The sequence below is a fragment of the Pleurodeles waltl genome, unplaced genomic scaffold (genome assembly GCF_031143425.1).
Source record: "Pleurodeles waltl isolate 20211129_DDA unplaced genomic scaffold, aPleWal1.hap1.20221129 scaffold_68, whole genome shotgun sequence".
Classification (NCBI taxonomy): domain Eukaryota; kingdom Metazoa; phylum Chordata; class Amphibia; order Caudata; family Salamandridae; genus Pleurodeles; species Pleurodeles waltl.
In genome coordinates, this window is record NW_027150389.1 from 1,098,755 (window position 1) to 1,126,610 (window position 27,856).

General features: G+C 45.3%; 1 protein-coding gene across 1 annotated transcript in view; it reads right to left on the reverse strand.

Moving 5' to 3' along the window:
- Window positions 1-339: 339 nt before the first annotated feature.
- Window positions 340-27,856, reverse strand: part of LOC138279154 (vomeronasal type-2 receptor 26-like) — a 191,341-nt gene continuing 163,824 nt past the window's right edge. Inside the window, exon 6 of the mRNA XM_069219376.1 lies at window positions 340-1,244. Within this exon, the coding sequence (XP_069075477.1) occupies window positions 340-1,244 (905 nt within the window). The remainder of the gene's footprint in view (window positions 1,245-27,856) is intronic.

Here is a 27,856-nt window from a genome sequence, read left to right on the forward strand (position 1 = left end):
GTGGTGCAAAGGGCTCCTCTTCTGGTAACTTTGAAATCTTTAACAATTCCCCTCTTTCGGGATGGTGCAGATGCTCATTTCTGGAAATCAAACTAAAGTCAGATACCAAAATGAAATTAAACAAATAAAACCATGGAAGCTTGCAAGTACAGAAAGGACCAAAAATCATCCACAGCTGCTGTCCTTAAAAACTAGCTTCTATTACTGGAGGTACTAATGCTTTACAGCCGGCAGTCAAATGGTTGTACAAACGCATGATACATTGCTTTAAAACCCTCCAGAAATACAGCATTTTAATGTTTAATATTGAATTTGGTCAATTTCAGCTCCAACATGAAACTACAAATGAATATGTAAAGTTAGGTGTTCTCTGGTGTTGATATCCTGCCTGAACAGAATGATGTAACATTTGGGGATGAATATACAGCCCAACAGTCCAGCACTAGAAGCTAAGATGGCGAAGATCTCCACGGCCACCATGTACTTGCCTTTAGTGCTGATATAGGCTGGAAAGAAAGAGACCCAGACGCTGCAAAACACCAGCATGCTGAATGTGATGAGCTTGGCCTCATTGAATTTATCCGGGAGGTTCCTGGCTAAGAAGGCCACAATGAAGCTGGCCGAGGCCAACAGTCCCATGTACCCAATCACACTGTAGAAGGCAGTGACGGAGCCCTGGTCACACTGCAGGATCATCTTCCCAGTCTCAGACTGTGTGTCAGTGCCAGGGTGGGGTGGAGCTGTGAGCAGCCAAGAGAGGCAGATTGTCACTTCTCCTAGTGTGCAGAAGAGGACAATAGAGCCGGACACTCGGGATCCCAGCCACCTACTTAATCTGCTCCCAGGCCTTGTGGCATTAAAGGCAATGACAACAGTGATGGTTTTTGCTAAAACACAAGACACAGCAACAGTAAAAATAATCCCAAATGCAGCTTGTTGGATCAGACAGGTCCATGTCGCAGGGCGTCCAACAAATAGGAGGGAGCATAGAAAAGCCAAAATTAGGGCAGTGAGGAGTGTGTAGCTGAGATCACGGTTATTAGCTTTCACTATTGGGGTGTCCCGGTGTCTGAGAAAGATTCCCAGCACTCCAGCAGTGACAGCAGAGAAGATAATGGCCACAGTGAACAAAATTACGCCAAGTATGTCACTATATGAGAGGAAAACAATGACCCTTTTGTTGCATCCAACCTTCTTGGCATTCGGCCACTGGTCCTCAGGGCACTGCATACAGTTTTCCATGTCTAAAATAAAAAGCAACAACAATATTTATTTCTATTTCTGATGGGTCACACTTTAAAAAAATGTTTATTTCATAGTGCAGTAAAGTATTTATTTCCACATTATTTTGAGAATATATTACTATGAATACAAAAGTAACCTTCTATTGTATTAGCTAAATCTAAAGAAAACAGAAATTAATAATATTGAGATCCATGGGATTGACTACCATAGATCAAAGACCATAAGGTCCATTGTAAAAACATTGCAACTATATATGCCAACGCATACAAACATAATCGATTACATGTCACAGCCCTGGAACCTTTTCTAGCTGCAACACATGTATGTGCAATGACCAGCACATCAGCTTCTAGTTCCAGAAGCACTTCTAGGCAATAAACAGGTGTAGGAGGCTGGCCTGGCTCATAGTGGGTACCTTGTGGTACTTACACCTTGTGCCAGGTCCATTTATCCCTTATTAGCAGAATAGAGGTGTTTCTAGCAGCTTAGGCTGATAGAGGTAGCTATGGCAAAGCAGCTTAGGCTGAAGTAGGAGACAAGCAAAGCTCCTACTATACCACTTATATTATATAGCACAATATCATAAGAAAACACAATACTCAGAGTTACTAAAAAATAAAGGTACTTTATTTTAGTGACAATATGCCAAACACATCTCAGAGGATACCCTCACTTAGGAGGTAAGTAATATACACAAATTATATGTACACAAACCCAAAACAGGTAAGTAACAGGAAGAAAAGTAGTGCAAACAATGCAGAATCACAATAGGTTGCAATAGGTAGACATAGGTCTAGTGGCAACACAAACCATATACTCCAAAAGTGGAATGCGAATCACGAATGGACCCCAGACCTATGGGAGATTGTTGTCATGACCACACAAACATGCCAAGTCAAAACAAAGAAGTGCATGAGAAAAGCAAAGAGATATCCTCAGTGGAGACAGCAAAGCCCAAACTGGAAGAAGGTTTGCAGAGTAATCTTGCGCTTATTTCAAAAGAAGAATCAAGAAGAGAAGATCCAAGATGGCCGCTGTGAGTCCTGAAGGTTAGTTACAGTTCTAGTCTTGCAATCGGTTGGTTGCTAGGTTACGAGCTCTCCAGCTGGAAGCCTTGCACTTCAACTGAGGTCTGACAGGAATCAGCTGTGTGGAGAGAGAGCGCGCTTCAGAGCAGAAACTCCTGTGAGGTAAAATTACATTTGAAGATTATATTACAGAAAAAAGATAAATATTGTGAAGGTTCATTCAAAGAGTTTGATAGTAGACCGTTCCCGTGGAAGTCGGCAAGGCTACAGAGTTAATGTTTGAATTAACCTTATGTTTACAAGGTTCTTGTTTAAGATATTAAAGTCAAAGAAAAAACGAACTTTAAAAGAGCAAGTATCTACAAATGTCAAGGTTATAAACAAAGGCCAAGTTTAAAGGAGAAATGAACTGTTAACAAATAAGCATTTACAAATTCAATGGTAGTAAACCAAAACAGAGTTTAAAAGAGAAACGAACTTAAATAAACAAGCATTTACAACTACAAGTTATCGACAGATGTCGAAGTAAGGAAGGAGAAACTCACTGTAATAAACAAGCATTTACAAATACAAGTTATCAACAAATGTCGAAGTAAGAAAGGAGAAACGAACTTTAATAAACAAGTATTTACAAATCCAAGTATTGACAGAAGTCACAATAAGACAGGAGAAATTAAATAACATCAGCTGATTTGAAGAACGCATTATCACCAACTATATATATATATATATAGCAACTTAAAACCAATCTCTAACAAAGGTTGAGAAGTTCTTCCAGAATCAGTAATAAGCATTTTTTTAAGAAGAGCTATCATTTATAGAGAGAAGCAAGGCTACAGAGAACTCAGGGTGAGTGAAGAAATAATAGAAGTAAAGAGAATTAAGTGTTGAGAGTAGAAAGTGAAAAAACTGATGTTGTGTGTCCCTAGTAATTGCGACTGTGACTCTTGCAGGTGCTGTATCCAATCTTAGATGTGAAGAGGCAGACTGAGTACTGGCGTTCATCATCTCTGTGGCAGTCTCTCTACCATCCCATTCCCCTTTCCCCCTCCGGGGTACTCAGCACAAAGGATTAATATTCGTTGTGAGTAGCTCGGGCCGGGACTGAGGAGTTGTCTTCTGCTTCTGAGGAAATCGAATAGAAGTATCCTGACAGATTGAAGTGCCGTCACCCTAATTTTAGGGAAAAAAACAGATTTCCTCCTGAGCAGAATGGCAGAAGGAATTGATATAAAAGCATTAGCCACCGTGTTGGAAGGGTTACAGAAACAATTAAATAACACCATCGAAGAAACAGTCCAAATAAAACAGCGAATAAATGAGTTAGGGAACACTGCTAAATCAAATGAATCTGTGTTTTCACAAATCCCTAGCCCTTCACAGTCTGCAGGTATATCCACTCAAGTAATTCATGCGGTTTCCCCTATTATTCCTTTGGCTCAACCGGAGCGCTTCGGTGGGGATCCAAATAAGGCGCAGATTTTTCTGACCCAATGCTCATTGCATTTTTTATGTAGACCAGTCATTTTTTCCGAAGACCAGTCCAAAGTGGCATTTATATTGTCTTATCTGACAGGAGATGCGGCCGCATGGTCCATGCCAATAATTTCCAGAAATGATCCTGTTTTATATAATTTCCAAAATTTCAAGGAAGAGTTCTTAAGAATATTTGATCGGCGAACTGCAGCTCAAGCCACTGACAATGAACTACTGGAAATCAGGCAAGGTAATAAAGATCTAGTAGCCTATCTGGCTCATTTCAATAAACTCATTGTAGAGACTGCCTGGCCGGAGTCAAAAAGAGCCGCCATATTTTATCGTGGACTGAGAGATGAATTGAAAGATGCCTTAGCACAAGTTCCAAATAGACCCACCGAAATTTCAGAGTTAATTGATCTTGTGTTACAGATTGACCACCGGTTAACTGAACAAAGAGCAGAAAAGAGAAGAGAGTATCGACCATTTCCCCTGAGAATTGATCGTGTAAGAAATGATCATACGAGAGCCGGAGAAGGGATAACGATAGAAGAACGAATGCAAATTGGTTCCATCCGAGGTCCTTTATCTAAGGAAGAAAAAGAGAAAAGAAGAGTGAATCAACTATGTTTATATTGCGGTGCATCTGGGCATTTTGTTAAAAACTGTCCCAAGAAACCCAAATCTCTTCAGTCGGGAAAAGGCCAGCTTCATCAGTAGAGGGAGTTGCCCTGATGAAAGCAGAACCCAAGACAACTCCTTTAGATCAACGAGTGGCGAATACCTTACAAACCGCCGCGCCACATTTGGTACAAACAGTATCAGTTAAGACCCTTGAGAAGGAAATTCAAGGGATCTCAGTTATGATAGACTCTGGAGCTACGGGCAACTTCTGTGATATCAAATACGCTCGTAAAATGGGTATTCAATTTATCAAGAAATCTACTTTGGAAGTAGTAAGAGCTGTGGATGGAACCAATCTTTCTTCAGGACCCATTTCCCATGAGACCGAACCAATTCAGATGCAAGGTTTTGGTGGACATCAGGAGCAGATAATCTTTAATTTGATAGATGCTCCACAATTTCAACTCATTTTGGGTCTGCCCTGGCTTACAGAACATAATCCACAAATTGATTGGAGCAAAAGAACGATCAAGATGAATTCCTCTTACTGCAAAGAGAATTGCTTTCATGATGGAGTGGAAGTGTCCACCAAGTCCCAAGCGACCTGTTTATCATCACACTCTTCAATGATCTGTGCACTAAAGACAGCAGAAATCCCAAAAGAATATGAGGATTTAGTCGCCGTTTTTGATGAAAAGGAGGCTGAGAAATTGCCACCACATCGACCCTACGACTGTAAAATTGAACTGGAGCCAGGTGCGATATTGCCATGTAGCAGAATATACGCATTGACCGAAGCAGAGAATCAACATTTAAAGGAGTATTTGGATCAATATCTTGCTAATGGTTTTATTTGTCCTTCTGAATCTCCAGTGTCATCCCCACTATTTTTCATACCAAAGAAGGATGGGAGTCTTCGAACTTGCATTGATTATCGAGCCCTCAATCAGGTTACCATCAAGAATCGATACCCACTGCCTTTAGTGTCAGTTTTATTAGATCAAGTAAAGAATGCTAGAATCTACACCAAATTGGACCTGCGAGGAGCATATCATTTGATTCGAGTGGCTTCAGGGGATGAATGGAAAACCGCTTTTCGGACTCAATACGGATTATTTGAATATCAAGTGATGCCTTATGGGTTATGCAATGCTCCCGCTGCCTTCCAGCATTTCGTTAATGATATATTACGAGAATTCCTCGACCGGATTGCCGTGGTTTATATAGATGACATTTTAATCTTTTCCGACAATCTACAGGAGCACATTTCCCATGTTCGATCCATCCTCACAAGGTTGCAAGAAAACCATCTCTATGTAAAATTGGAGAAGTGTGCATTTCATGTGGAACGAGTTGAGTTCTTAGGATTCATTTTGTCACCAGAAGGCGTTAGTATGGATCCTGCCAAGATAAAGACAGTGCAACATTGGCCTTCTCCTTGCAATGTCAAAGAGATCCAGAGTTTCTTGGGGTTCGCTAATTTTTATCGAAGATTCATATCCAATTTTTCTCAAACAGTTACACCGATTACTCGACTGTTGAAGAAAGGAGTGAAGTTTGAGTGGACAAAAGAAGCTGAAAATGCTTTTAATTTTTTGAAGAATTCCTTCGTCTCAGCTCCAATCTTGCTTCACCCCAATTCAGATGAGCCATATTATGTGGAGGCAGATGCTTCAGATGTTGCCATAGGAGGTATCCTTTCCCAGCGTCATAAAGATACAGGTCAATTACATCCAGTGGCCTATTTCTCTCGAAAATTAACACCACCAGAGATAAATTATTCAATTGCGGATAAGGAGCTATTGGCAGTCAAAGAAACTTTTCGTGAGTGGAGGCATTACATTTTGGGAGCTAAGAATAAAGTGACCGTTTACACGGACCACCGAAATTTACAGTTTTTAAAATCAGCTCGAACTCTAACAGCTAGACAACTGCGTTGGTCCCTATATTTTGCAGACTTTGATTTTGTTATCACTTTCAGACCAGGAAAAGTAAATGGGAAGGCAGATGCTCTATCTCAAATCGATACTGGTGCAGTTAAAGAGCCTCCAGAAAAAGAATTGATTATTCCACAAGAGAAGTTCATATCTGCCATATTGTATGAAAATTTAACCAAAGAAATTCAAGAAAACTTAACATTCGAAGGAATGCTGAAGTGGTCCAAAGAAGGCCAAGGAAGACAAATCAAAAAAGGTTTGCCATACTTTAAAGGTGCACTGTATGTTCCGACTGTGGAGCTGCAAGAAAAAATTCTTCAGGTTTATCATGACGATCAATTGGCTGGACACAAAGGAATTCAAAAGACTCAAAATCTAATACAACGAGAATTTTGGTGGCCAAAAATGAAAACTCAGATAAGACAATATGTGTTAACTTGTGACAAATGTCAAGGAGGGAAATCAAATAGAACAGCTTCACAAGGTCTGTTAAGACCTTTGCCCACTGCACCCCATGCCTGGCATACTGTTACTATGGATCTTATAGTGGACCTCCCTAGTAGCCAAGGTTTTAACACTATCCTAGTTTTTGTAGACACTTTCACTAAAATGGCGCATTTCATTCCTTTGAAAGAAATCCCTCGAGCCCCACAGGTTGCACAGTTGTTTACACAACACATAGTACGCGCCCATGGTATCCCAAAAATTCTAGTTTCAGACAGGGGGTCCCAATTTGTTTCTCGCTTTTGGAAGGCCTTTAGTAAAAGATTAGGAATTGATTCTCGTTACGCTACCAGTAACCATCCTGAAAACGATGGGCAAACAGAGAGAGTGAATCAAGAGTTAGAACAGTATTTAAGACTCAATTTATTCGATAAAGAGAAGGAATGGCTCGAGTTGATGTGGGCAGCTGAATTTGCTTAAAATAATGCTGTTCATTCCACCACTGGGTTCACCCCCTTTTATCTGAACCATGGTAGACATCCTAATGTAATGTTGGGTAAAGAAGATGATTCAGTGCCTGCAGTAGAAGAGATGGTGAGGGATTTGCAGACCACGTTAGTTAGGGCTAGAAAAAACATCATTCAAGCAAAAGACTCATATAAGACTCAGGCTGATAGAAAAAGAAGAGAGAGCCCCATTTATTCGAAAGGAGAGAAAGTTTGGTTCTCCACTCGTCATTTACGTCTCAAAGGAAATCGTAAATTTCAGCCACGATTTATAGGTCCATTCAAAGTTGACAAGATGATCAATCCAGTGGCAGTTAAATTGCAGTTGCCAGCTCATCTAAAGATACATCCTGTTTTCCATGTCTCCTTGTTAAAGAACAGTCCTCCAAATTTACGTCAAAACTCCCCTCCAATTCCTATCCAGATTAGCTCTGCAGAAGAGTATGAGGTCAATCAAATCTTAGATTCCAAAATCCGTAATGGCCAGCTTTATTATCTAATTGATTGGAAAGGTTATGGTCCAGAAGAACGATCCTGGGAGCCGCACAAGTATGTACATGCTTCAAGATTAGTGAGAAACTTTCATAGAACCTACCCAAGCAAACCTAAATTGGAGAACTGTTCCTTGAGGGGGAGTACTGTCATGACCACACAAACATGCCAAGTCAAAACAAAGAAGTGCATGAGAAAAGCAAAGAGATATCCTCAGTGGAGACAGCAAAGCCCAAACTGGAAGAAGGTTTGCAGAGTAATCTTGCGCTTATTCCAAAAGAAGAATCAAGAAGAGAAGATCCAAGATGGCCGCTGTGAGTCCTGAAGGTTAGTTACAGTTCTAGTCTTGCAATCGGTTGGTTGCTAGGTTACGAGCTCTCCAGCTGGAAGCCTTGCACTTCAACTGAGGTCTGACAGGAATCAACTGTGTGGAGAGAGAGCACGCTTCAGAACAGAAACTCCTGTGAGGTAAAATTACATTTGAAGATTATATTACAGAAAAAATATAAATATTGTGAAGGTTCATTCAAAGAGTTTGATAGTAGACCGTTCCCGTGGAAGTCGGCAAGGCTACAGAGTTAATGTATGAATTAACCTTATGTTTACAAGGTTCTTGTTTAAGATATTAAAGTCAAAGAAAAAACGAACTTTAAAAGAGCAAGTATCTACAAATGTCAAGGTTATAAACAAAGGCCAAGTTTAAAGGAGAAACGAACTGTTAACAAATAAGCATTTACAAATTCAATGGTAATAAACCAAAACAGAGTTTAAAAGAGAAACGAACTTAAATAAACAAGCATTTACAACTACAAGTTATCGACAGATGTCGAAGTAAGGAAGGAGAAACTAACTGTAATAAACAAGCATTTACAAATACAAGTTATCAACAAATGTCGAAGTAAGAAAGGAGAAACGAACTTTAATAAACAAGCATTTACAAATACAAGTATTGACAGAAGTCACAATAAGACAGGAGAAATTAAATAACATCAGCTGGATTGAAGAACGTATTATCACCAACTATATATATATATATATATATATATATATAGCAACTTAAAACCAATCTCTAACAAAGGTTGAGAAGTTCTTCCAGAATCAGTAATAAGCATTTTTTTAAGAAGAGCTATCATTTATAGAGAGAAGCAAGGCTACAGAGAACTCAGGGTGAGTGAAGAAATAATAGAATTAAAGAGAATTAAGTGTTGAGAGTAGAAAGTGAAAAAACTGATGTTGTATGTCCCTAGTAATTGCGACTGTGACTCTTGCAGGTGCTGTATCCAATCTTAGATGTGAAGAGGCAGACTGAGTACTGGTGTTCATCATCTCTGTGGCAGTCTCTCTACTATCCCATTCCCCTTTCCCCCTCCGGGGTACTCAGCACGAAGGATTAATATTCGTTGTGAGTAGCTCGGGTCGGGACTGAGGAGTTGTCTTCTGCTTCTGAGGAAATCGAATAGAAGTATCCTGACAATTGTAGAGGGTTGCTGGGACTGTAAGAAAACAGTAAGGGTGGCCAAGATACCCACCGATAAAAATCATGAAAACTAGTAGTAAACTTATCCTACTACCCCAGAAAGACACAATAGTTGTGAAAGGGGATTCTACAAGAACCGCCAGTACCAGCAAAACACTGAAGACGGATTCCTCAACCTGAGGACCTGTAAAGGAAGGGGACCAAGTCCAAGAGTCACGAAAGTGTACAGGGGGGAAGGATCCCAGAAAACCCCAGATGAAGGTTGTAGGAAAGTACCATCTTGCCTGGCATGTTACCCCCATTTTTCACTGTATATATGTTGTTTTAGTTGTATGTGTCACTGGGACCCTGTTCCCCAGGGCCCCAGTGCTCATAAGTGTGCCTGAATGTGTTGCCTGTGTAGTGACTAACTGTCTCACTGAGGCTCTGCTAATCAGAACCTCAGTGGTTATGCTCTCTCATTTCTTTCCAAATTGTCACTAACAGGCTAGTGACCAATTTACCAATTTACATTGGCTTACTGGAACACCCTTATAATTCCCTAGTATATGGTACTAAGGTACCCAGGGTATTGGGGTTCCAGGAGATCCCTATGGGCTGCAGCATTTCTTTTGCCACCCATAGGGAGCTCTGACAATTCTTACACAGGCCTGCCACTGCAGCCTGAGTGAAATAACGTCCACGTTATTTCACAGCCATTTTACACTGCACTTAAGTAACTTATAAGTCACCTATATGTCTAACCTTTACTTGGTAAAGGTTAGGTGCAAAGTTACTTAGAGTGAGGGCACCCTGGCACTAGCCAAGGTGCCCCCACATTGTTCAGAGCCAATTCCCTGAACGTTGTGAGTGCGGGGACACCATTACACACGTGCACTACATATAGGTCAATACCTATATGTAGCTTCACAATGGTAACTCCGAATATGGCTATGTAACATGTCTAAGATCATGGAATTGCCCCCTCTATGCCATCCTGGCATTGTTGGCACAATTCGATGATCCCAGTGGTCTGTAGCACAGACCCTGGTACTGCCAAACTGCCTTTCCTGGGGTTTCACTGCAGCTGCTGCTGCTGCCAACCCCTCAGACAGGTTTCTGCCCCCTTGGGGTCAAGCCAGGCTTGTCCCAGGATGGCAGAACAAAGGACTTCCTCTGAGAGAGGGTGTTACACCCTCTCCCTTTGGAAAATGGTGTGAAGGCAGGGGAGGAGTAGCCTCCCCCAGCCTCTGGAAATGCTTTGTTGGGCACAGATGTGCCCAATTCTGCATAAGCCAGTCTACACCGGTTCAGGGACCCCTTAGCCCCTGCTCTGGCGCGAAACTGGACAAAGGAAAGGGGAGTGACCACTCCCCTGACCTGCACCTCCCCTGGGAGGTGTCCAGAGCTCCTCCAGTGTGCTCCAGACCTCTGCCATCTTGGAAACAGAGGTGCTGCTGGCACACTGGACTGCTCTGAGTGGCCAGTGCCACCAGGTGACGTCAGAGACTCCTTCTGATAGGCTCCTTCATGTGTTAGTAGCATATCCTCTCTCCTAAGTAGCCAAACCCTCTTTTCTGGCTATTTAGGGTCTCTGTCTCTGGGGAAACTTTAGATAACGAATGCAAGAGCTCATCAGAGTTCCTCTGCATCTCTCTCTTCACCTTCTGCCAAGGAATCGACTGCTGACCGCACTGGAAGCCTGCAAAACTGCAACATAGTAGCAAAGACGACTACTGCAACTCTGTAACGCTGATCCTGCCGCCTTCTCGACTGTTTTCCTGGTGGTGCATGCTGTGGGGGTAGCCTCCCTCCTCTCTGCACTAGAAGCTCTGAAGAAATCTCCCGTGGGTCGACGGAATCTTCCCCCTGCTACCGCAGGCACCAAAAAGCTGCATTACCGGTCCCTTGGGTCTCCTCTCAGCACGACGAGCGAGGTCCCTCGAATCCAGCAACTCTGTCCAAGTGACTCACACCGTCCAGTGACTCTTCAGTCCGAGTTTGGTGGAGGTAAGTCCTTGCCTCCTTACGCCAGACTGCATTGTTGGAAACAGCGTCTTTTGCAAATACTCCAGCTTCCGTGCACTTCCGGCAGAAATCCTTTGTGCACAGCCAAGCCTGGGTCCACAGCACTCTAACCTGCATTGCACGACTTTCTAAGTTGGTCTCCGGTGCCGTGGGACTCCTTTGTGCAACTTCGGCGAGCAACGTTTCACGCATCTGCGTAGTGCCTGTTTCTGGCACTTCTCTGGGTGCTAACTGCTGATAAGAGGGCTCCTTTTCTTGCTCGACGTCCCCTCTGTCTCCTGGTCCAATTTGCGACCTCCTGGTCCCTTCTGAGCCACAGCAGCATCCAAAAACGCTAACCGCACTATTTGCAGCTAGCAAGGCTTGTTGGCTTTCTTTTGGCGGGAAATCACTTCTGCATGACTCTCCACGGCAAGAAGGATCCGTCCACCAAAGGGGAAGTCTCTAGCCTTTTTTGTTCCTGCAGAAACCGCAGCTTCTTCTGTCCAGTAGAAGCTTCTTTGCACCTGCAGCTGGCATTTCCTGGGCATCTGCCCATCTCCGACTTGCTTGTGACTTTTGGACTTGGTCCCCTTGTTCCACAGGTACCCTAGATTGGAAATCCACAGTTGTTGCATTGTTGGTTTGTGTCTTTCCTGCATTATTCCTCTATCACGACTTCTTTGTCTTTAGGGGAACTTCAGTGCACTTTGCACTCACTTTTCAGGGTCTTGGGGAGGGCTATTTTTCTAACTCTCACTATTTTCTAATAGTCCCAGCGACCCTCTACAAGGTCACATAGGTTTGGGGTCCATTCGTGGTTCACATTCAACTTTTGGAGTATATGGTTTGTGTTGCCCCTATCCCTATGTGTCCCCATTGCATCCTATTGTAATTATACATTGTTTGCACTGTTTTCTAAGACTATACTGCATATTTTTGGTATTGTGTACATATAACTTGTGTATGATTGCTATCCTCATACTGAGGGTACTCACTGAGATACTTTGGCATATTGTCATAAAAATAAAGTACCTTTATTTTTAGTATATCTGTGTATTGTGTTTTCTTATGATATCGTGCAAGTGACACTTGTGGTACTGTAGTAGCTTCACACGTCTCCTAGTTCAGCCTAAGCTGCTCTGCTAAGCTACCATTATCTATCAGCCTAAGCTGCTAGACACCCTATACACTAATAAGGGATAACTGGGCCTGGTGCAAGGTGCAAGTACCCCTTGGTACTCACTACAAGCCAGTCCAGCCTCCTACATTGGTTGTGCAGCGGTGGGATAAGTGCTTTGAGACTACTTACCACTCTTGTCATTGTACTTTTCATAAGAGAAAAATATACAAAACAAGTTCAGTGTGTGTACACATAGCTAAAAAGTTTTGCATTTCCTCTTTTCACTTTTTTCTAAAGTGCTGAAAAGTACTTCTAAACTTTCAAAAAGTTCTTAAAAGTTTAAAAAGTTTTTTTTCTGTCTTTCTAAAAAGTTCTGAAAACTTTTTTCTCTTTTTCTATCACTTTTAACTCTCTCTAAAAATGTCTGGCACAGGCCAAAATGTTGATCTGTCCAAACTTGCATATGACCACCTTAGCTGGAAAGTAGCAAGGAGTCTCTTTGTAGAGAGAGGTTTGAGTGTAGGGAAGAATCCTTCCTTGGAATTATTGCTTAATATGCTTAGAGAACAAGATAAGGCCATAGGAGCCACATCTGTTGAAAAAGTAGCAAATGGTTCCCAATCTGATTCAGGGACTCCCCCAGGAAAAGATTCAGGAAAGAAACTCCCTAGCCTGCCCATTACTAGACAATCTAGCATAGATGGTAATGATGATGAGCCACACCATACAAATAGTGTTGTCTCACATCATAGCAAAAGCATTTATTCTCACCATACTGGTAGTAATGTTTCTGTTAACCAAGCTGTTAGGGTGGCTTCTGTGAGGGACAGGTCTCCTTCTGTTCATTCCCATCACACCTCTGTATCTAAGAATGTCCCTCCCACCAACCCTGATGACAGAATGTTAGAGAGGGAACTCAATAAGTTGAGGGTGGAACAAACCAGACTGAAGCTTAAAAAGCAACAGCTGGATTTGGATAGACAGTCTTTTGAACTAGAGAAAGAAAGACAGAAGTTGGGTTTTGAAACCCATGGTGGCAGCAGCAGTATTCCCCATAGTCATCCTGTAAAAGAGCATGATTCCAGGAATCTGCACAAGATAGTTCCCCCTTATAAGGAGGGGGATGACATTAACAAGTGGTTTGCTGCACTTGAGAGTGCCTGTGTTGTACAGGTACCCCCTCAAAGGCAGTGGGCTGCTATCCTATGGCTATCATTTAGTGGAAAAGGTAGGGATAGGCTCCTTACTGTGAAAGAAAGTGATGCCAATAATTTCCATGTTCTTAAGAATGCACTCCTGGATGGTTATGGCTTAACACTGAACAATACAGGATAAAGTTCAGAGAGACCAAAAAGGAGTCTTCACAAGACTGGGTTGATTTCATTGACCATTCAGTGAAGGCCTTGGAGGGGTGGTTACATGGCAGTAAAGTTACTGATTATGACAGCCTGTATAACTTGATCCAGAGAGAGCATATTCTTAATAATTGTGTGTATGATTTGTTGCACCAGTACTTGGTGGACTCTGATCTGACCTCTCCCCAAGAATTGGGAAAGAAGGCAGACAAATGGGTCAGAACAAGGGTGAACAGAAAAGTTCATACAGGGGGTGACAAAGATGGCAACAAGAAGAAGGATGGTAAGTCTTCTGACAAGGGTGGGGACAAATCTAAAAATGATTCTTCATCAGGCCCACAAAAACACTCTGGTGGGGGTGGTGGGCCCAAATCCTCTTCAAATCAGAACAAGGAAAAGAAACCATGGTGCTATTTATGTAAAATAAAAGGCCATTGGACAACAGATCCCAGTTGTCCAAAGAAAAGCACCAACGCTCCTACCACTACAACCCCTACTGCTACACCTAGTGTCCCTACTAATAGCAGTGGTGGTGGGAGCAAACCTACTAATAGCCAATCCAAGGGAGTAGTTGGGCTCTCTATTGGTAACTTAGTTGGGGTTGGTCTTGTTAGAGAGACCACAGAGGCTGTGTTAGTCTCTGAGGGGGCTATTGATTTAGCCACCTTAGCTGCTTGTCCCCTTAATATGGATAAGTACAAGCAGCTACCCCTAATAAATGGTGTTGTGGCTCAGGCCTACAGGGACACTGGTGCCAGTGTGACTATGGTAATTGAGAAACTGGTCCACCCTGAACAACACCTACTTGGTCACCAGTACCAAGTAACCGATGCTCACAACAACACACTTAGCCACCCCATGGCTGTTGTTAATCTCAAATGGGGGGGGGGGTTACTGGTTCAAAGAAAGTTGTGGTAGCCTCAGATTTACCTGTAGACTGTCTACTAGGAAATGATTTGGAGACATCAGCTTGGTCAGATGTGGAGTTGGAGGCCCATGCAGCAATGCTGGGCATCCCAGGGCATATTTCTGCTTTAACCAGGGCTCAGGCCAAAAAGCAAAAAGGACAGGGAAGCTTGGATCCTGGAACAATGGACCAAGTGCTCCCTAAAGCTAGGGCTAGTAGAAGCAAACCACTTCCTACTATCCCTCCCTCTACAGTGGATTCTACTTCTGAGGAAGAAGAATTCCCTCCCTGTGCAGAACCTACACCAGAGGAGCTTCAAGCAGACACTGCTGAGCTTTTGGGTGAAGGGGGGCCTGCCAGAGAGGAGCTGAGTGTGGCACAGCAAACCTGTCCCACATTAGAGGGTCTCAGACAGCAAGCTGTCAAACAGGCTAATGGGGATGTCAGTGACTCTCACAGAGTTTACTGGGAGGACAACCTCTTGTACACTGAGGCAAGGGATCCTAAACCTGGAGCTGCCAGGAGATTAGTGATTCCTCAGGAGTACAGAAAGTTCGTCCTAACACTGGCTCACAACATTCCCCTAGCTGGGCATCTGGACAAATGAAAACTTGGGACAGGCTTGTTCCCTTGTTTCATTGGCCTAGAATGTCTGAGGACACAAAGGAATTTTGTAAGTCCTGTGAAACCTGTCAAGCCAGTGGCAAGACAGGTGGCACCCCAAAGGCACCCCTTATTCCACTGCCTGTGGTTGGGGTTCCCTTTGAAAGGGTAGGGGTTGACATAGTTGGCCCCCTTGACCCTCCTACTGCTTCAGGCAATAGATTTATCTTGGTGGTAGTGGACCATGCCACAAGATACCCTGAAGCTATTCCTTTAAGGACCACTACAGCTCCTGCAGTGGCAAAGGCCCTCCTGGGAATATTTTCCAGGGTGGGCTTCCCAAAGGAAGTAGTATCAGACAGGGGAAGCAATTTCATGTCTGCATACTTAAAGGCCATGTGGAAGGAGTGTGGTGTGACTTATAAGTTCACTACACCCTATCATCCACATACAAATGGACTGGTGGAGAGATTTAACAAAACTCTCAAAGGCATGATTATGGGTCTCTGTAGGAGGCTGGACTCGCTTGTAGTGAGTACCAAGGGGTACTTGCACCTTGCACCAGGCCCAGTTATCCCTTATTAGTGTATAGGGTGTCTAGCAGCTTAGGCTGATAGATAATGGTAGCTTAGCAGAGCAGCTCAGGCTGAACTAGGAGACGTGTGAAGCTACTACAGTACCACTTAGTGTCATATGCACAATATCATAAGAAAACACAATACACAGTTATACTAAAAATAAAGGTACTTTATTTTTATGACAATATGCCAAAGTATCTTAGAGTGTACCCTCAGTGAGAGGATAGGAAATATACACAAGGTATATATACACAATAGCAAAAATATGCAGTATAGTCTTAGAAAACAGTGCAAACAATGTATAGTTACAATAGGATGCAATGGGGAAACATAGGGATAGGGGCAACACAAACCATATACTCCAAAAGTGGAATGCGAATCACGAATGGACCCCAAACCTATGTGACCTTGTAGAGGGTCGCTGGGACTATTAGAAAATAGTGAGAGTTAGAAAAATAACCCTCCCCAAGACCCTGAAAAGTGAGTGCAAAGTGCACTAAAGTTCCCCTAAGGACAAAATAGTCGTGTTAGAGGAATAATGCAGGAAAGACACAAACCAGCAATGCAACAACTGTGGATTTCCAATCTAGGGTACCCGTGGAACAAGGGGACCAAGTCCAAAAGTCACAAGCAAGTCGGAGATGGGCAGATGCCCAGGAAATGCCAGCTGCGGGTGCAAAGAAGCTTCAACTGGACAGAAGAAGCTGAGGTTTCTGCAGGAACGAAAAGGGCTAGAGACTTCTCCTTTGATGGACGGATCCTTCTTGCCTTGGAGAGTCGTGCAGAAGTATTTTCCCGCCAAAACGATGCCAACAAGCCTTGCTAGGCGCAAATCGTGCGTTTGGTATTTTTGGACGCTGCTGGGGCCCAGGAGGGATCAGGAGGTCGCAAATTGGACCTGAAGAGAGAGGGGACGTCGAGCAAGACAAAGAGCCCTCACTGAAGCAGGTAGCACCTGGAGAAGTGCCAGAAACAGGCACTACGAGGATGCGTGAAATGGTGCTCGCCAAAGTTGCACAAAGGAGTCCCACGTCGCCGGAGACCAACTTAGAAAGTCGTGCAATGCAGGTTAGAGTGCAGTGGACCCAGGCTTGGCTGTGCACGAAGGATTTCTGCCGGAAGTGCACAGGGGCCGGAGTAGCTGCAAAGTCGCGGTTCCCAGCAATGCAGCCCAGCGAGGTGAGGCAAGGACTTACCTCCACCAAACTTGGGCTGAAGAGTCACTGGACTGTGGGGGTCACTTGGACAGAGTCGCTGGATTCGAGGGACCTCGCTCGTCGTGCTGAGAGGAGACCCAAGGGACCGGTGATGCAGCTTTTTGGTGCCTGCGGTTGCAGGGGGAAGATTCCGTCGACCCACGGGAGATTTCTTCGGTGCTTCTGGTGCAGAGAGGAGGCAGGCTACCCCCACAGCATGCACAAGCAGGAAAACAGTCGAGAAGGCGGCAGGATCAGCGTTACAGAGTTGCAGTAGTCGTCTTTGCTACTATGTTGCAGGTTTGCAGGCTTCCAGCGCGGTCAGCGGTCGTTTCCTTATCAGAAGGTGAAGAGAGAGATGCAGAGGAACTCGGATGAGCTTTTGCATTCGTTATCTACAGTTTCCCCAGAGACAGAGACCCTAAATAGCCAGAAAAGAGGGTTTGGCTACCTAGGAGAGAGGATAGGCTACTAACACCTGAAGGAGCCTATCAGCAGGAGTCTCTAACGTCACCTGGTGGCACTGGCCACTCAGAGCAGTCCAGTGTGCCAGCAGCACCTCTGTTTCCAAGATGTCAGAGGTCTGAAGCACACTGGAGGAGCTCTGGACACCTCCCAGGGGAGGTGCAGGTCAGGGGAGTGGTCACTCCCCTTTCCTTTGTCCAGTTTCGCGCCAGAGCAGGGGCTAAGGGGTCCCTGAACCGGTGTAGACTGGCTTATGCAGAATTGGGCACCTCTGTGCCCAACAAAGCATTTCCAGAGGCTGGGGGAGGCTACTCCTCCCCTGCCTTCACACCATTTTCCAAAGGGAGAGGGTGTCACACCCTCTCTCAGAGGAAGTTCTTTGTTCTGCCATCCTGGGCCAGGCCTGGCTGGACCCCAGGAGGGCAGCTGCCTGTCTGAGGGGTTGGCAGCAGCAGCAGCTGCAGTGAAACCCCAGGAAGGGCAGTTTGGCAGTACCAGGGTCTGTGCTACAGACCACTGGGATCATGGGATTGTGCCAACTATGCCAGGATGGCATAGAGGGGGCAATTCCATGATCATAGACATGTTACATGGCCATATTCGGAGTTACCATGGTGAAGCTACATATAGGTAGTGACCTGTATGTAGTGCACGTGTGTAATGGTGTCCCCGCACTCACAAAGTTCAGGGAATTGGCTCTGAACAATGTGGGGGCACCTTGGCTAGTGCCAGGGTGCCCTCACACTAAGTAACTTTGCACCTAACCTTTACCAGGTAAAGGTTAGACATATAGGTGACTTATAAGTTACTTAAGTGCAGTGTAAAATGGCTGTGAAATAACGTGGACGTTATTTCACTCAGGCTGCAGTGGCAGGCCTGTGTAAGAATTGTCAGAGCTCCCTATGGGTGGCAAAAGAAATGCTGCAGCCCATAGGGATCTCCTGGAACCCCAATACCCTGGGTACCTCAGTACCATATACTAGGGAATTATAAGGGTGTTCCAGTAAGCCAATGTAAATTGGTAAAAATGGTCACTAGCCTGTCAGTGACAATTTGGAAAGAAATGAGAGAGCATAACCACTGAGGTTCTGGTTAGCAGAGCCTCAGTGAGACAGTTAGTCACTACACAGGTAACACATTCAGGCACACTTATGAGCACTGGGGCCCTGGGTTACCAGGGTCCCAGTGACACATACAACTAAAACAACATATATACAGTGAAAAATGGGGGTAACATGCCAGGCAAGATGGTACTTTCCTACAGTCTCCCTGAAAAACTCCGCAGGAGATGGGATATCCTTTTACCATGCCTCCTTTTTGCCTACAGGGAGGTACCCCAGAAAGGAGTGGGCTTCAGCCCCTTTGAACTTCTTTTTGGACACCCTGTTAGGGGTCCACTAACACTTGTGAAGGAGGTTTGGGAACAACCTTTAAAAGCTCCTAAGCAGGATATTGTGTATTATGTACTTGGCCTCAGATCAAGGATGGCTGAGTATATGAAAAAGGCCAGTAAAAACCTTCAGGCCAGCCAAGAGCTCCAGAAGCAATGGCATGTTCAGAAGGCTGTTTTGGTTCAGTACCAACCAGGGCAGAAAGTGTGGGTCTTGGAGCCTGTGGCCCCAAGAGCACTCCAAGATAAATGGAGTGGTCCCCACACAATTGTTGAGAAAAAGGGTGAAGTCACCTACCTGGTTGACTTAGGCACTGCCAGTAGTCCCCTTAGGGTGCTCCATGTCAACCGCCTGAAACCCTACTATGACAGGGCTGATCTCACCCTGCTCTTGGCAACTGATGAGGGACAGGAAGAAGACAGTGATCCTCTACCTGATCTCTTTTCTTCCACAGAACAAGATGCTCTTGTGGAAGGTGTAGTTTTGGCTGATTGTCTTACTGCTGATCAGAAAGATAATTGCATAAATCTCCTAGATCAATTCTCTGAACTCTTCTCTACTGTGCCAGGTACCACTTCTTGGTGTGAGCACACTATAGATACTGGAGACAGCTTGCCTGTCAAAAGTAAGATCTATAGGCAGCCTGACCATGTCAGGGACTGCATAAAGCAAGAGGTCCAGAAAATGTTAGAACTAGGAGTGGTTGAGCACTCTGAAAGTCCATGGGCTTCTCCTGTGGTACTTGTACCAAAACCCCATTCCAAAGATGGAAAGAAGGAAATGCGGTTTTGTGTAGACTACAGAGGTCTCAACTTGGTAACCAAAACTGATGCTCACCCTATACCCAGGGCAGATGAGCTCATAGATACACTGGCATCTGCCAAGTATCTAAGCACTTTTGACTTGACTGCAGGGTATTGGCAGATCAAATTGTCAGAAGATGCTAAACCTAAAAGCACATTTTCAACCATTGGAGGACATTACCAGTTCACTCTAATGCCTTTTGGTTTGAAAAATGCACCTGCCACTTTTCAGAGGTTGGTGAACACAGTCCTGCAAGGGCTGGAAGCTTTCAGTGCAGCATATCTGGACGATATAGCTGTCTTTAGCTCCAGCTGGGATGAGCACCTGGTCCACCTATGGAAAGTTTTGGAGGCCCTGCAAAAGGCAGGCCTCACTATCAAGGCTTCAAAGTGCCAGATAGGGCAGGGTAAGGTGGTTTATCTGGGACACCTTGTTGGTGGGGAACAGATTGCACCACTTCAGGGGAAAATCCAGACTATCATAGACTGGGTTCCCCCGACTACTCAGACTCAGGTGAGAGCCTTCCTAGGCCTCACTGGGTATTACAGGAGGTTCATTAAGAACCATGGCTCCATTGAAGCCCCTCTTAATGACCTCACATCCAAGAAAATGCCTAAAAAGGTATTATGGACAGCAAACTGTCAGAAAGCTTTTGAGGAGCTGAAGCAGGCCATGTGCTCTGCATCTGTCAAGAAAAGCCATTGTTACTCTAAAAAATTCTATGTCCAAACTGATGCATCTGAATTAGGAGTAGGGGCAGTCCTATCACAACTTAATTCTGAGGGCCAGGATCAACCTGTTGCTTTTATTAGAAGGAGGTTGACCCCTAGAGAAAAGCGTTGGTCTGCCATAGAGAGGGAGGCCTTTGCTGTGGTCTGGGCTCTGAAGAAGTTGAGGCCATACCTGTTTGGAGCTCACTTCATTGTTCAGACAGACCACAAAGCTCTACTTTGGCTAAAACAAATGAAAGGTGAAAATCCAAAATTGTTGAGGTGGTCCATATCCCTACAGGGAATGGACTATACAGTGGAACATAGACCTGGGAGTAGCTACTCCAATGCAGATGGACTCTCCAGATATTTCCACTTAGACAATGAAGACTCATCAGGTCATGGCTAGTCTTACTGTCCTTCGTTTGGGGGTGGGTTGTGTAGGAAAGTACCATCTTGCCTGGCATGTTACCCCCATTTTTCACTGTATATATGTTGTTTTAGTTGTATGTGTCACTGGGACCCTGTTCCCCAGGGCCCCAGTGCTCATAAGTGTGCCTGAATGTGTTACCTGTGTAGTGACTAACTGTCTCACTGAGGCTCTGCTAATCAGAACTTCAGTGGTTATGCTCTCTCATTTCTTTCCAAATTGTCACTAACAGGCTAGGAACACCCTTATAATTCACTAGTATATGGTACTAAGGTACCCAGGGTATTGGGGTTCCAGGAGATCCCTATGGGCTGCAGCATTTCTTTTGCCACCCATAGGGAGCTTTGACAATTCTTACACAGGCCTGCCACTGAAGCCTGAGTGAAATAACGTCCACGTTATTTCACAGCCATTTTACACTGCACTTATGTAACTTATAAGTCACCTATATGTCTAACCTTTACTTGGTAAAGGTTAGGTGCAAAGTTACTTAGTGTGAGGGCACCCTGGCACTAGCCAAGGTGCCCCCACATTGTTCAGAGCCAATTCCCTGAACGTTGTGACTGCGGGGACACCATTACACGCATGCACTACATATAGGTCAATACCTATATGTAGCTTCACAATGGTAACTCCGAATATGGCCATGTAACATGTCTAAGATCATGGAATTGCCCCCTCTATGCCATCCTGGTATTGTTGGCACAATTCGATGATCCCAGTGGTCTGTAGCACAGACCCTGGTACTGCCAAACTGCCTTTCCTGGGGTTTCACTGCAGCTGCTGCTGCTGCCAACCCCTCAGACAGGTTTCTGCCCCCCTGGGGTCAAGCCAGGCTTGTCCCAGGATGGCATAACAAAGGACTTCCTCTGAGAGAGGGTGTTACACCCTCTCCCTTTGGAAAATGGTGTGAAGGCAGGGGAGGAGTAGCCTCCCCCAGCCTCTGGAAATGCTTTCTTGGGCACAGATGTGCCCAATTCTGCATAAGCCAGTCTACACCGGTTCAGGGACCCCTTAGCCCCTGCTCTGGCGCGAAACTGGACAAAGGAAAGGGGAGTGACCACTCCCCTGACCTGCACCTCCCCTGGGAGGTGTCCAGAGCTCCTCCAGTGTGCTCCAGACCTCTGCCATCTTGGAAACAGAGGTGCTGCTGGCACACTGGACTGCTCTGAGTGGCCAGTGCCACCAGGTGACGTCAGAGACTCCTTCTGATAGGCTCCTTCAGGTGTTAGTAGCCTATCCTCTCTCCTAAGTAGCCATACCCTCTTTTCTGGCTATTTAGGGTCTCTGTCTCTGGGGAAACTTTAGATAACGAATGCAAGAGCTCATCAGAGTTCCTCTGCATCTCTCTCTTCACCTTCTGCCAAGGAATCGACTGCTGACCGCGCTGGAAGCCTGCAAAACTGCAACATAGTAGCAAAGACGACTACTGCAACTCTGTAACGCTGATCCTGCCGCCTTCTCGACTGTTTTCCTGGTGGTGCATGCTGTGGGGGTAGCCTGCCTCCTCTCTGCACTAGAAGCTCCGAAGAAATCTCCTGTGGGTCGACGGAATCTTCCCCCTGCTCTCACAGGCACCAAAAAGCTGCATTACCGGTCCCTTGGGTCTCCTCTCAGCACGACGAGCGAGGTCCCTCGAATCCAGCAACTCTGTCCAAGTGACTCCCACAGTCCAGTGACTCTTCAGTCAAAGTTTGGTGGAGGTAAGTCCTTGCCTCCCCACGCCAGACTGCATTGTTGGAAACAGCGTCTTTTGCAAATACTCCGGCTTCCGTGCACTTCCGGTGGAAATCCTTCATACACAGCCAAGCCTGGGTCCACGGCACTCTAACCTGCATTGCATGACTTTCTAAGTTGGTCTCGGGCGACGTGGGACTCCTTTGTGCAACTTCGGCGAGCACTGTTTCACGCATCCGTGTAGTGCCTGTTTCTGGCACTTCTCCGGGTGCTACCTGCTGCTAATTATGCTCCTTGTCTTGCTCGACATCCCCTCTATCTCCTGGTCCAATTTGCGACCTCCTGGTCCCTCCTGGGCCACAGCAGCATCCAAAAACGCTAACCGCATGATTTGCAGCTAGCAAGGCTTGTTGGCATTATTTCGGCGGGAAAACACTTCTGCACAACTCTCCACGGCAAGGTGGATCAGTCCACCAAAGGGGAAGTCTCTAGCCCTTTTCGTTCCTGCAGAAACCGCAGCTTCTTCTGTCCAGTAGAAGCTTCTTTGCACCCGCAGCTGGCATTTCCTGGGCATCTGCCCATCTCCGACTTGCTTGTGACTTTTGGACTTGGTCCCCTTGTTCCACAGGTACCCTAGATTGGAAATCCACAGTTGTTGTATTGTTGGTTTGTGTCTTACCTGCATTATTCCTCTATCACAACTTCTTTGTCTTTAGGGGAACTTCAGTGCACTTTGCACTCACTTTTCAGGGTCTTGGGGAGGGCTATTTTTCTAACTCTCACTATTTTCTAATAGTCCCAGCGACCCTCTACAAGGTCACATAGGTGTGGGGTCCATTCGTGGTTCACATTCCACTTTTGGAGTATATGGTTTGTGTTGCCCCTATCCCTATGTGTCCCCATTGCATCCTATTGTAACTATACATTGTTTGCACTGTTTTCTAAGACTATACTGCATATTTTTGGTTTTGTGTACATATAACTTGTGTATAATTGCTATCCTCATACTGAGGGTACTCACTGAGATACTTTGGCATATTGTGATAAAAATAAAGTACCTTTATTTTTAGTATATCTGTGTATTGTGTTTTCTTATGATATTGTGCAAGTGACACTTGTGGTACTGTAGTAGCTTCACACGTCTCCTAGTTCAGCCTAAGCTGCTCTGCTAAGCTACCATTATCTATCAGCCTAAGCTGCTAGACACCCTATACACTAATAAGGGATAACTGGGCCTGGTGCAAGGTGCAAGTACCCCTTGGTACCCACTACAAGCCAGTCCAGCCTCCTACAAAGGTGCAAAAGGGCAACCTCCGGGTGGAAGAAGACGAAGATTCTGAAACAACAAAAAGGGCTAGGAACTTCCCCTTTGGAAGGAAGATGTCCCATGGCGTGCTGGAGGTTGCAGAAGTATTTCCAGGCAGAAATACCGCAAAAAAGCCTTGCTAGCTGCAAGAGTTGCAGTTGAGGATTTTGGGTGCTGCTGGGGACCAGGAAGGACCTTGGAGGAGGAGACAGTGGGGGCACTCAGCAACTCAGAGAACTGCCGCAGAAGCAGGCAGCACCAACAGAAGTACCAGAACAGGCACTTGGAAGATCTGAGGACAGCGGTCGACTCAGAGTCACAAAGGAGGGTCCTGCGACGTCGGAGTCCAACTCAACGGGTTGAGCACTGCAGGACGGAGTGCTGGGGACCCAGGCTAGGCTGTGCACAAAGGAATCCTTCAAAAAGGGCACAGAAGCAGGAGCAGCTGCAAATCACACAGTACACAGGTTTGCTGGCCGTCATGGGGAGGCAGAGACTTCCCTCCACTAACTTTGGACAGAAGGGCCACTAGACTGTGGGAGACACTTGGACCCAGCTCCTGTGTTCCAGGGACCACGGTCGTCAGGATGAGAGGGGACCCAGAGGACCGGTGATGCAGAAGTTTAGTGCCTGCGTTAGCAGGGGGAATATTCTGTCGACCCACTGGAGATTTCTTCTTGGCTTCCAGTGCAGGGTGAAGGCAGACAGCCCTCAAAGCATGCACCACCAGGAAACAGTCGAGAAAGCCAGCAGGATAAGGCACTACAATATTGCTGTTAGTCGTCTTGCTACTTTGTTGCCATTTTGCAGGCGTCCTGGAGCAGTCAGCGGACGATCCTTGGCAGAAGTCGAAGAGGGAAGTGCATAGGAACTCTGGTGAGATCTTGCATTCATTATCTGACAAATAGCCCAGAGGCTAATAGCCTGATTGACTGTTCTCATGTCTGTACTGGTCATGTTAGAGAAGTGCCTTGGGGTATGCATTCATTATTGATTTACATCTATGGCTGTGTATATTCCATTTGACCAAGAGCTGTCTGGTTGGCAGCGCTATGACATCAGCTACTCAAGACAGTTTGCAGCGCAGTTCCTGAAACCCGGTTTATGTATGGGTGAAATTCTTTGACAGATAATAATGTGACATCAATTGTCATTGCTAGGGTCTGTAACAATCATTCTTGAAATGTTTAGCACATTAAACTCTACCTTATGTGGGAAACAAATATGGGCACGCTAACAACTGCCCCTCACAGTCTTACATATGCCTCTTCTGTTTTCACATATTTGTTGTACAGGTACATTCATCTGGGAAAATTCCAGTCACGTATGTTCTGCGCCATACGTTTCACATGTCTACTTGCATGGATTTCTGTTTGATACATGCTTTGAAGCCTCAGATGGTTGGTTGTAGTCCACAATACTCTTGGTCACCGTTATCATGTGTGAGTCCTAGTGTGTGTCTTTGTGTCTGACAGTAAGCAGCACGCGTCACTTGGTTCTGTACTCATTGACATAGCTTCACACAATGCATACATGTTATAGGAGTTGATGGAACACTGAAACAGAAGCAGGACCTGTGATTATGGTGATTTATTTACATGTGCGAGTTCTATTTCCGATTATATCCACTGCACTGTTCACTGACCCCCAAAGAGATTGAATATTTAGTCAGAGTCCAATGGTGAGGGGCATGTCATGAGACATGTGTAGGAGACGTGTGCTTTAGTGAGGAGGTGTCCAAATTGACAATAGGTTGGAATTGAGACAATGACAGTTGTTAGAAATGGGGTCTTTGGTTGGCAGTCAGTTTGCACTCTGTCCAAGCAGGGACCATTACTCTAGTCAGGGAAAGGGAGTTACACGTCTAAGACAACCCCTGCTCACCCTCTTGGTAGCTTGGCACAAGCAGTCAGGCTTATCCCAAAGGCAATGTGTAAAGTATTTGCACCAACTCACACAGTAACACAGTAAGAACACTACAAAATGGAGACAACACCAGTTTAGAAAAATAGCTAATATGTATCTAAATAAAATCAGGACCAAAGTGACAAAAATCCAACATACAAAAGCAAATTTATACATTTTAAAGTAAAAAGAGTCTTAATCCATAGAAATCAAAGGTTGTGTTTGTAGGAAGTTGGCCTGGTGTGTGGGAAGCAGCTATAATGTTATCACCTTATACCAGGTCCAGCTATCGCCTATTAGTGCGGCGTAGTCAGTGTCGAAAAAGCCAGCCTCTCTTGAGATAGCTGTGGATGAGCCGCCAAGGCTTATCTAGGAGCAAAGCTTATGCAATGCACTACAGTCACACCGCACTTACGCCCATGAAAGAACCACACAGTGTTACAAAAATACAGGTACTTTATTATAGTAACACAAATACTAAAATACTCTATGGGCATACCCCAACTGAAGGTAAATAAACACGCTGTTATATACACAGAGCAATCAGAAAATAACATAGACTGGTAAAAGCAACAGTAAACAATGAGGGCCCTAGGGGAGGACCAAATCATATACTTAAAAAAGTAGAATGTGAAAGGCAGTCCCCTATCCAAAGAAGTGGAATCAGTAGAAGGGAGCTGAAGGAACTAGGAACCCTGAGAGGTGAGTACTAGAGTGACCCCCAGCGACAAGGAGAGCAAAGGAAAGTTTTCCCCAAGGCCAACCAAAGTTGGATCCTGACAGAAGAGGACCTGCAAAGGAAGTTGACTAAGTCCAGTTCAAGATGAAGTGTCCGGTCGTGCCAGGAGACACTACCCACCCTTCTCTGGAAGCACGACCAGGTCAGCAGTGGACAAAGAAGGTCACCAGTGCAGCACAGGAGCAGAAGAGGAGTTCCAGGACTGATGCAAGTGATGTCCCATGACGGAGGTCGTGATGCAGTCAGTTAATGGTGCTGGAAAACCACGAACAATACCTGGCAAATGCAAGAGTCGGAGAAGAAGATTTTGCATGGCTGAAGAGGACCAGCGAGGTCCAGTGACCCAGGGAGGAGAGTCCAGAGAAACCCTCAGTGTGAGAAAAGGCTTCTTTTTGACATAGTTAGCCTCCCACTTTTTGTCTGATGTAGCCTAGAAATTGTAGTGCCCAGGGCCGCTGCCAACCAGGTTTCTTGGGCAAGAGCTCTTTCCCTAAAGATGGTTGTGATGCGTTGGCACAGTTGGATACACCTTTAGCTGACATCATAAGTCCCTAGTAAACGGTACTTAGCTACCCAGGGCATGGGGTACTATGAGTAGGCCCCTGAGGGCAGTAGCACTGATTATGCCACCCTCTCCAGATGCCCCCAGCCCTGCCATTGCAGGCTGGGTGTACAGGTGCAAACCTAAAATATTGCCTGAGTGCCCTGTCCACCATACACTGCCTAAACTGTGGGTAAGAGACCCCTCTGGCACGCCTTCGAGCCCTAAGGCAGGGTGCACCATATCATAAATCAGGGCATAGCTGCATGAGAAAAATGCCCCCACTGTGTCTTTGCCAAACCTGGGACATAGTTGGTCAACACAGAAGTCATTTCTATACATGTGCAGGACACTGGTCAACACGAGTTCCCCTGCTACATGAGGGCCACCCTGAACTCTGGGTTGTTTGATATTAAGCAACTCAGAATGATAAATCCAAACTGTCACAAGTATTGGATTTATCCCTGAATGTACCCAGGGGTCATCTTAGAGGTGCCCCCTGCAAAAGCTAAGTACCCTGGCATGGTTGCTGACTGGTTCTATCCAGCCTGCCACCTCCAGACACCCAATCTAGACACCTTGGAGGACAGCCCTTTCACTCTGGTTTATAAAACAATGCACTTCCTGGGTGGAGGTGCTAGCACCCCCTCCCTCAGGAAAGTTCACTGCTCTGGTGGCTCAAAGGGCTTACCATCTTTGAAACGCGACCCCAGGACTGCTGCTAGCAGCAGATGGTGAACCCCTCTGCAAACCCCACTTTTCATGGGAGCAAAGCCGGGAAACCACACAAAGGATAGGAGGAATGGCCACACCTGGCATGCACCACCCCTAAGGTATTCCCTTTGAGATAGACACTCCATTTCATTTTTCTCCATCTTAGATGGGGAAAGAAATAGCTAATCAGGGATGAG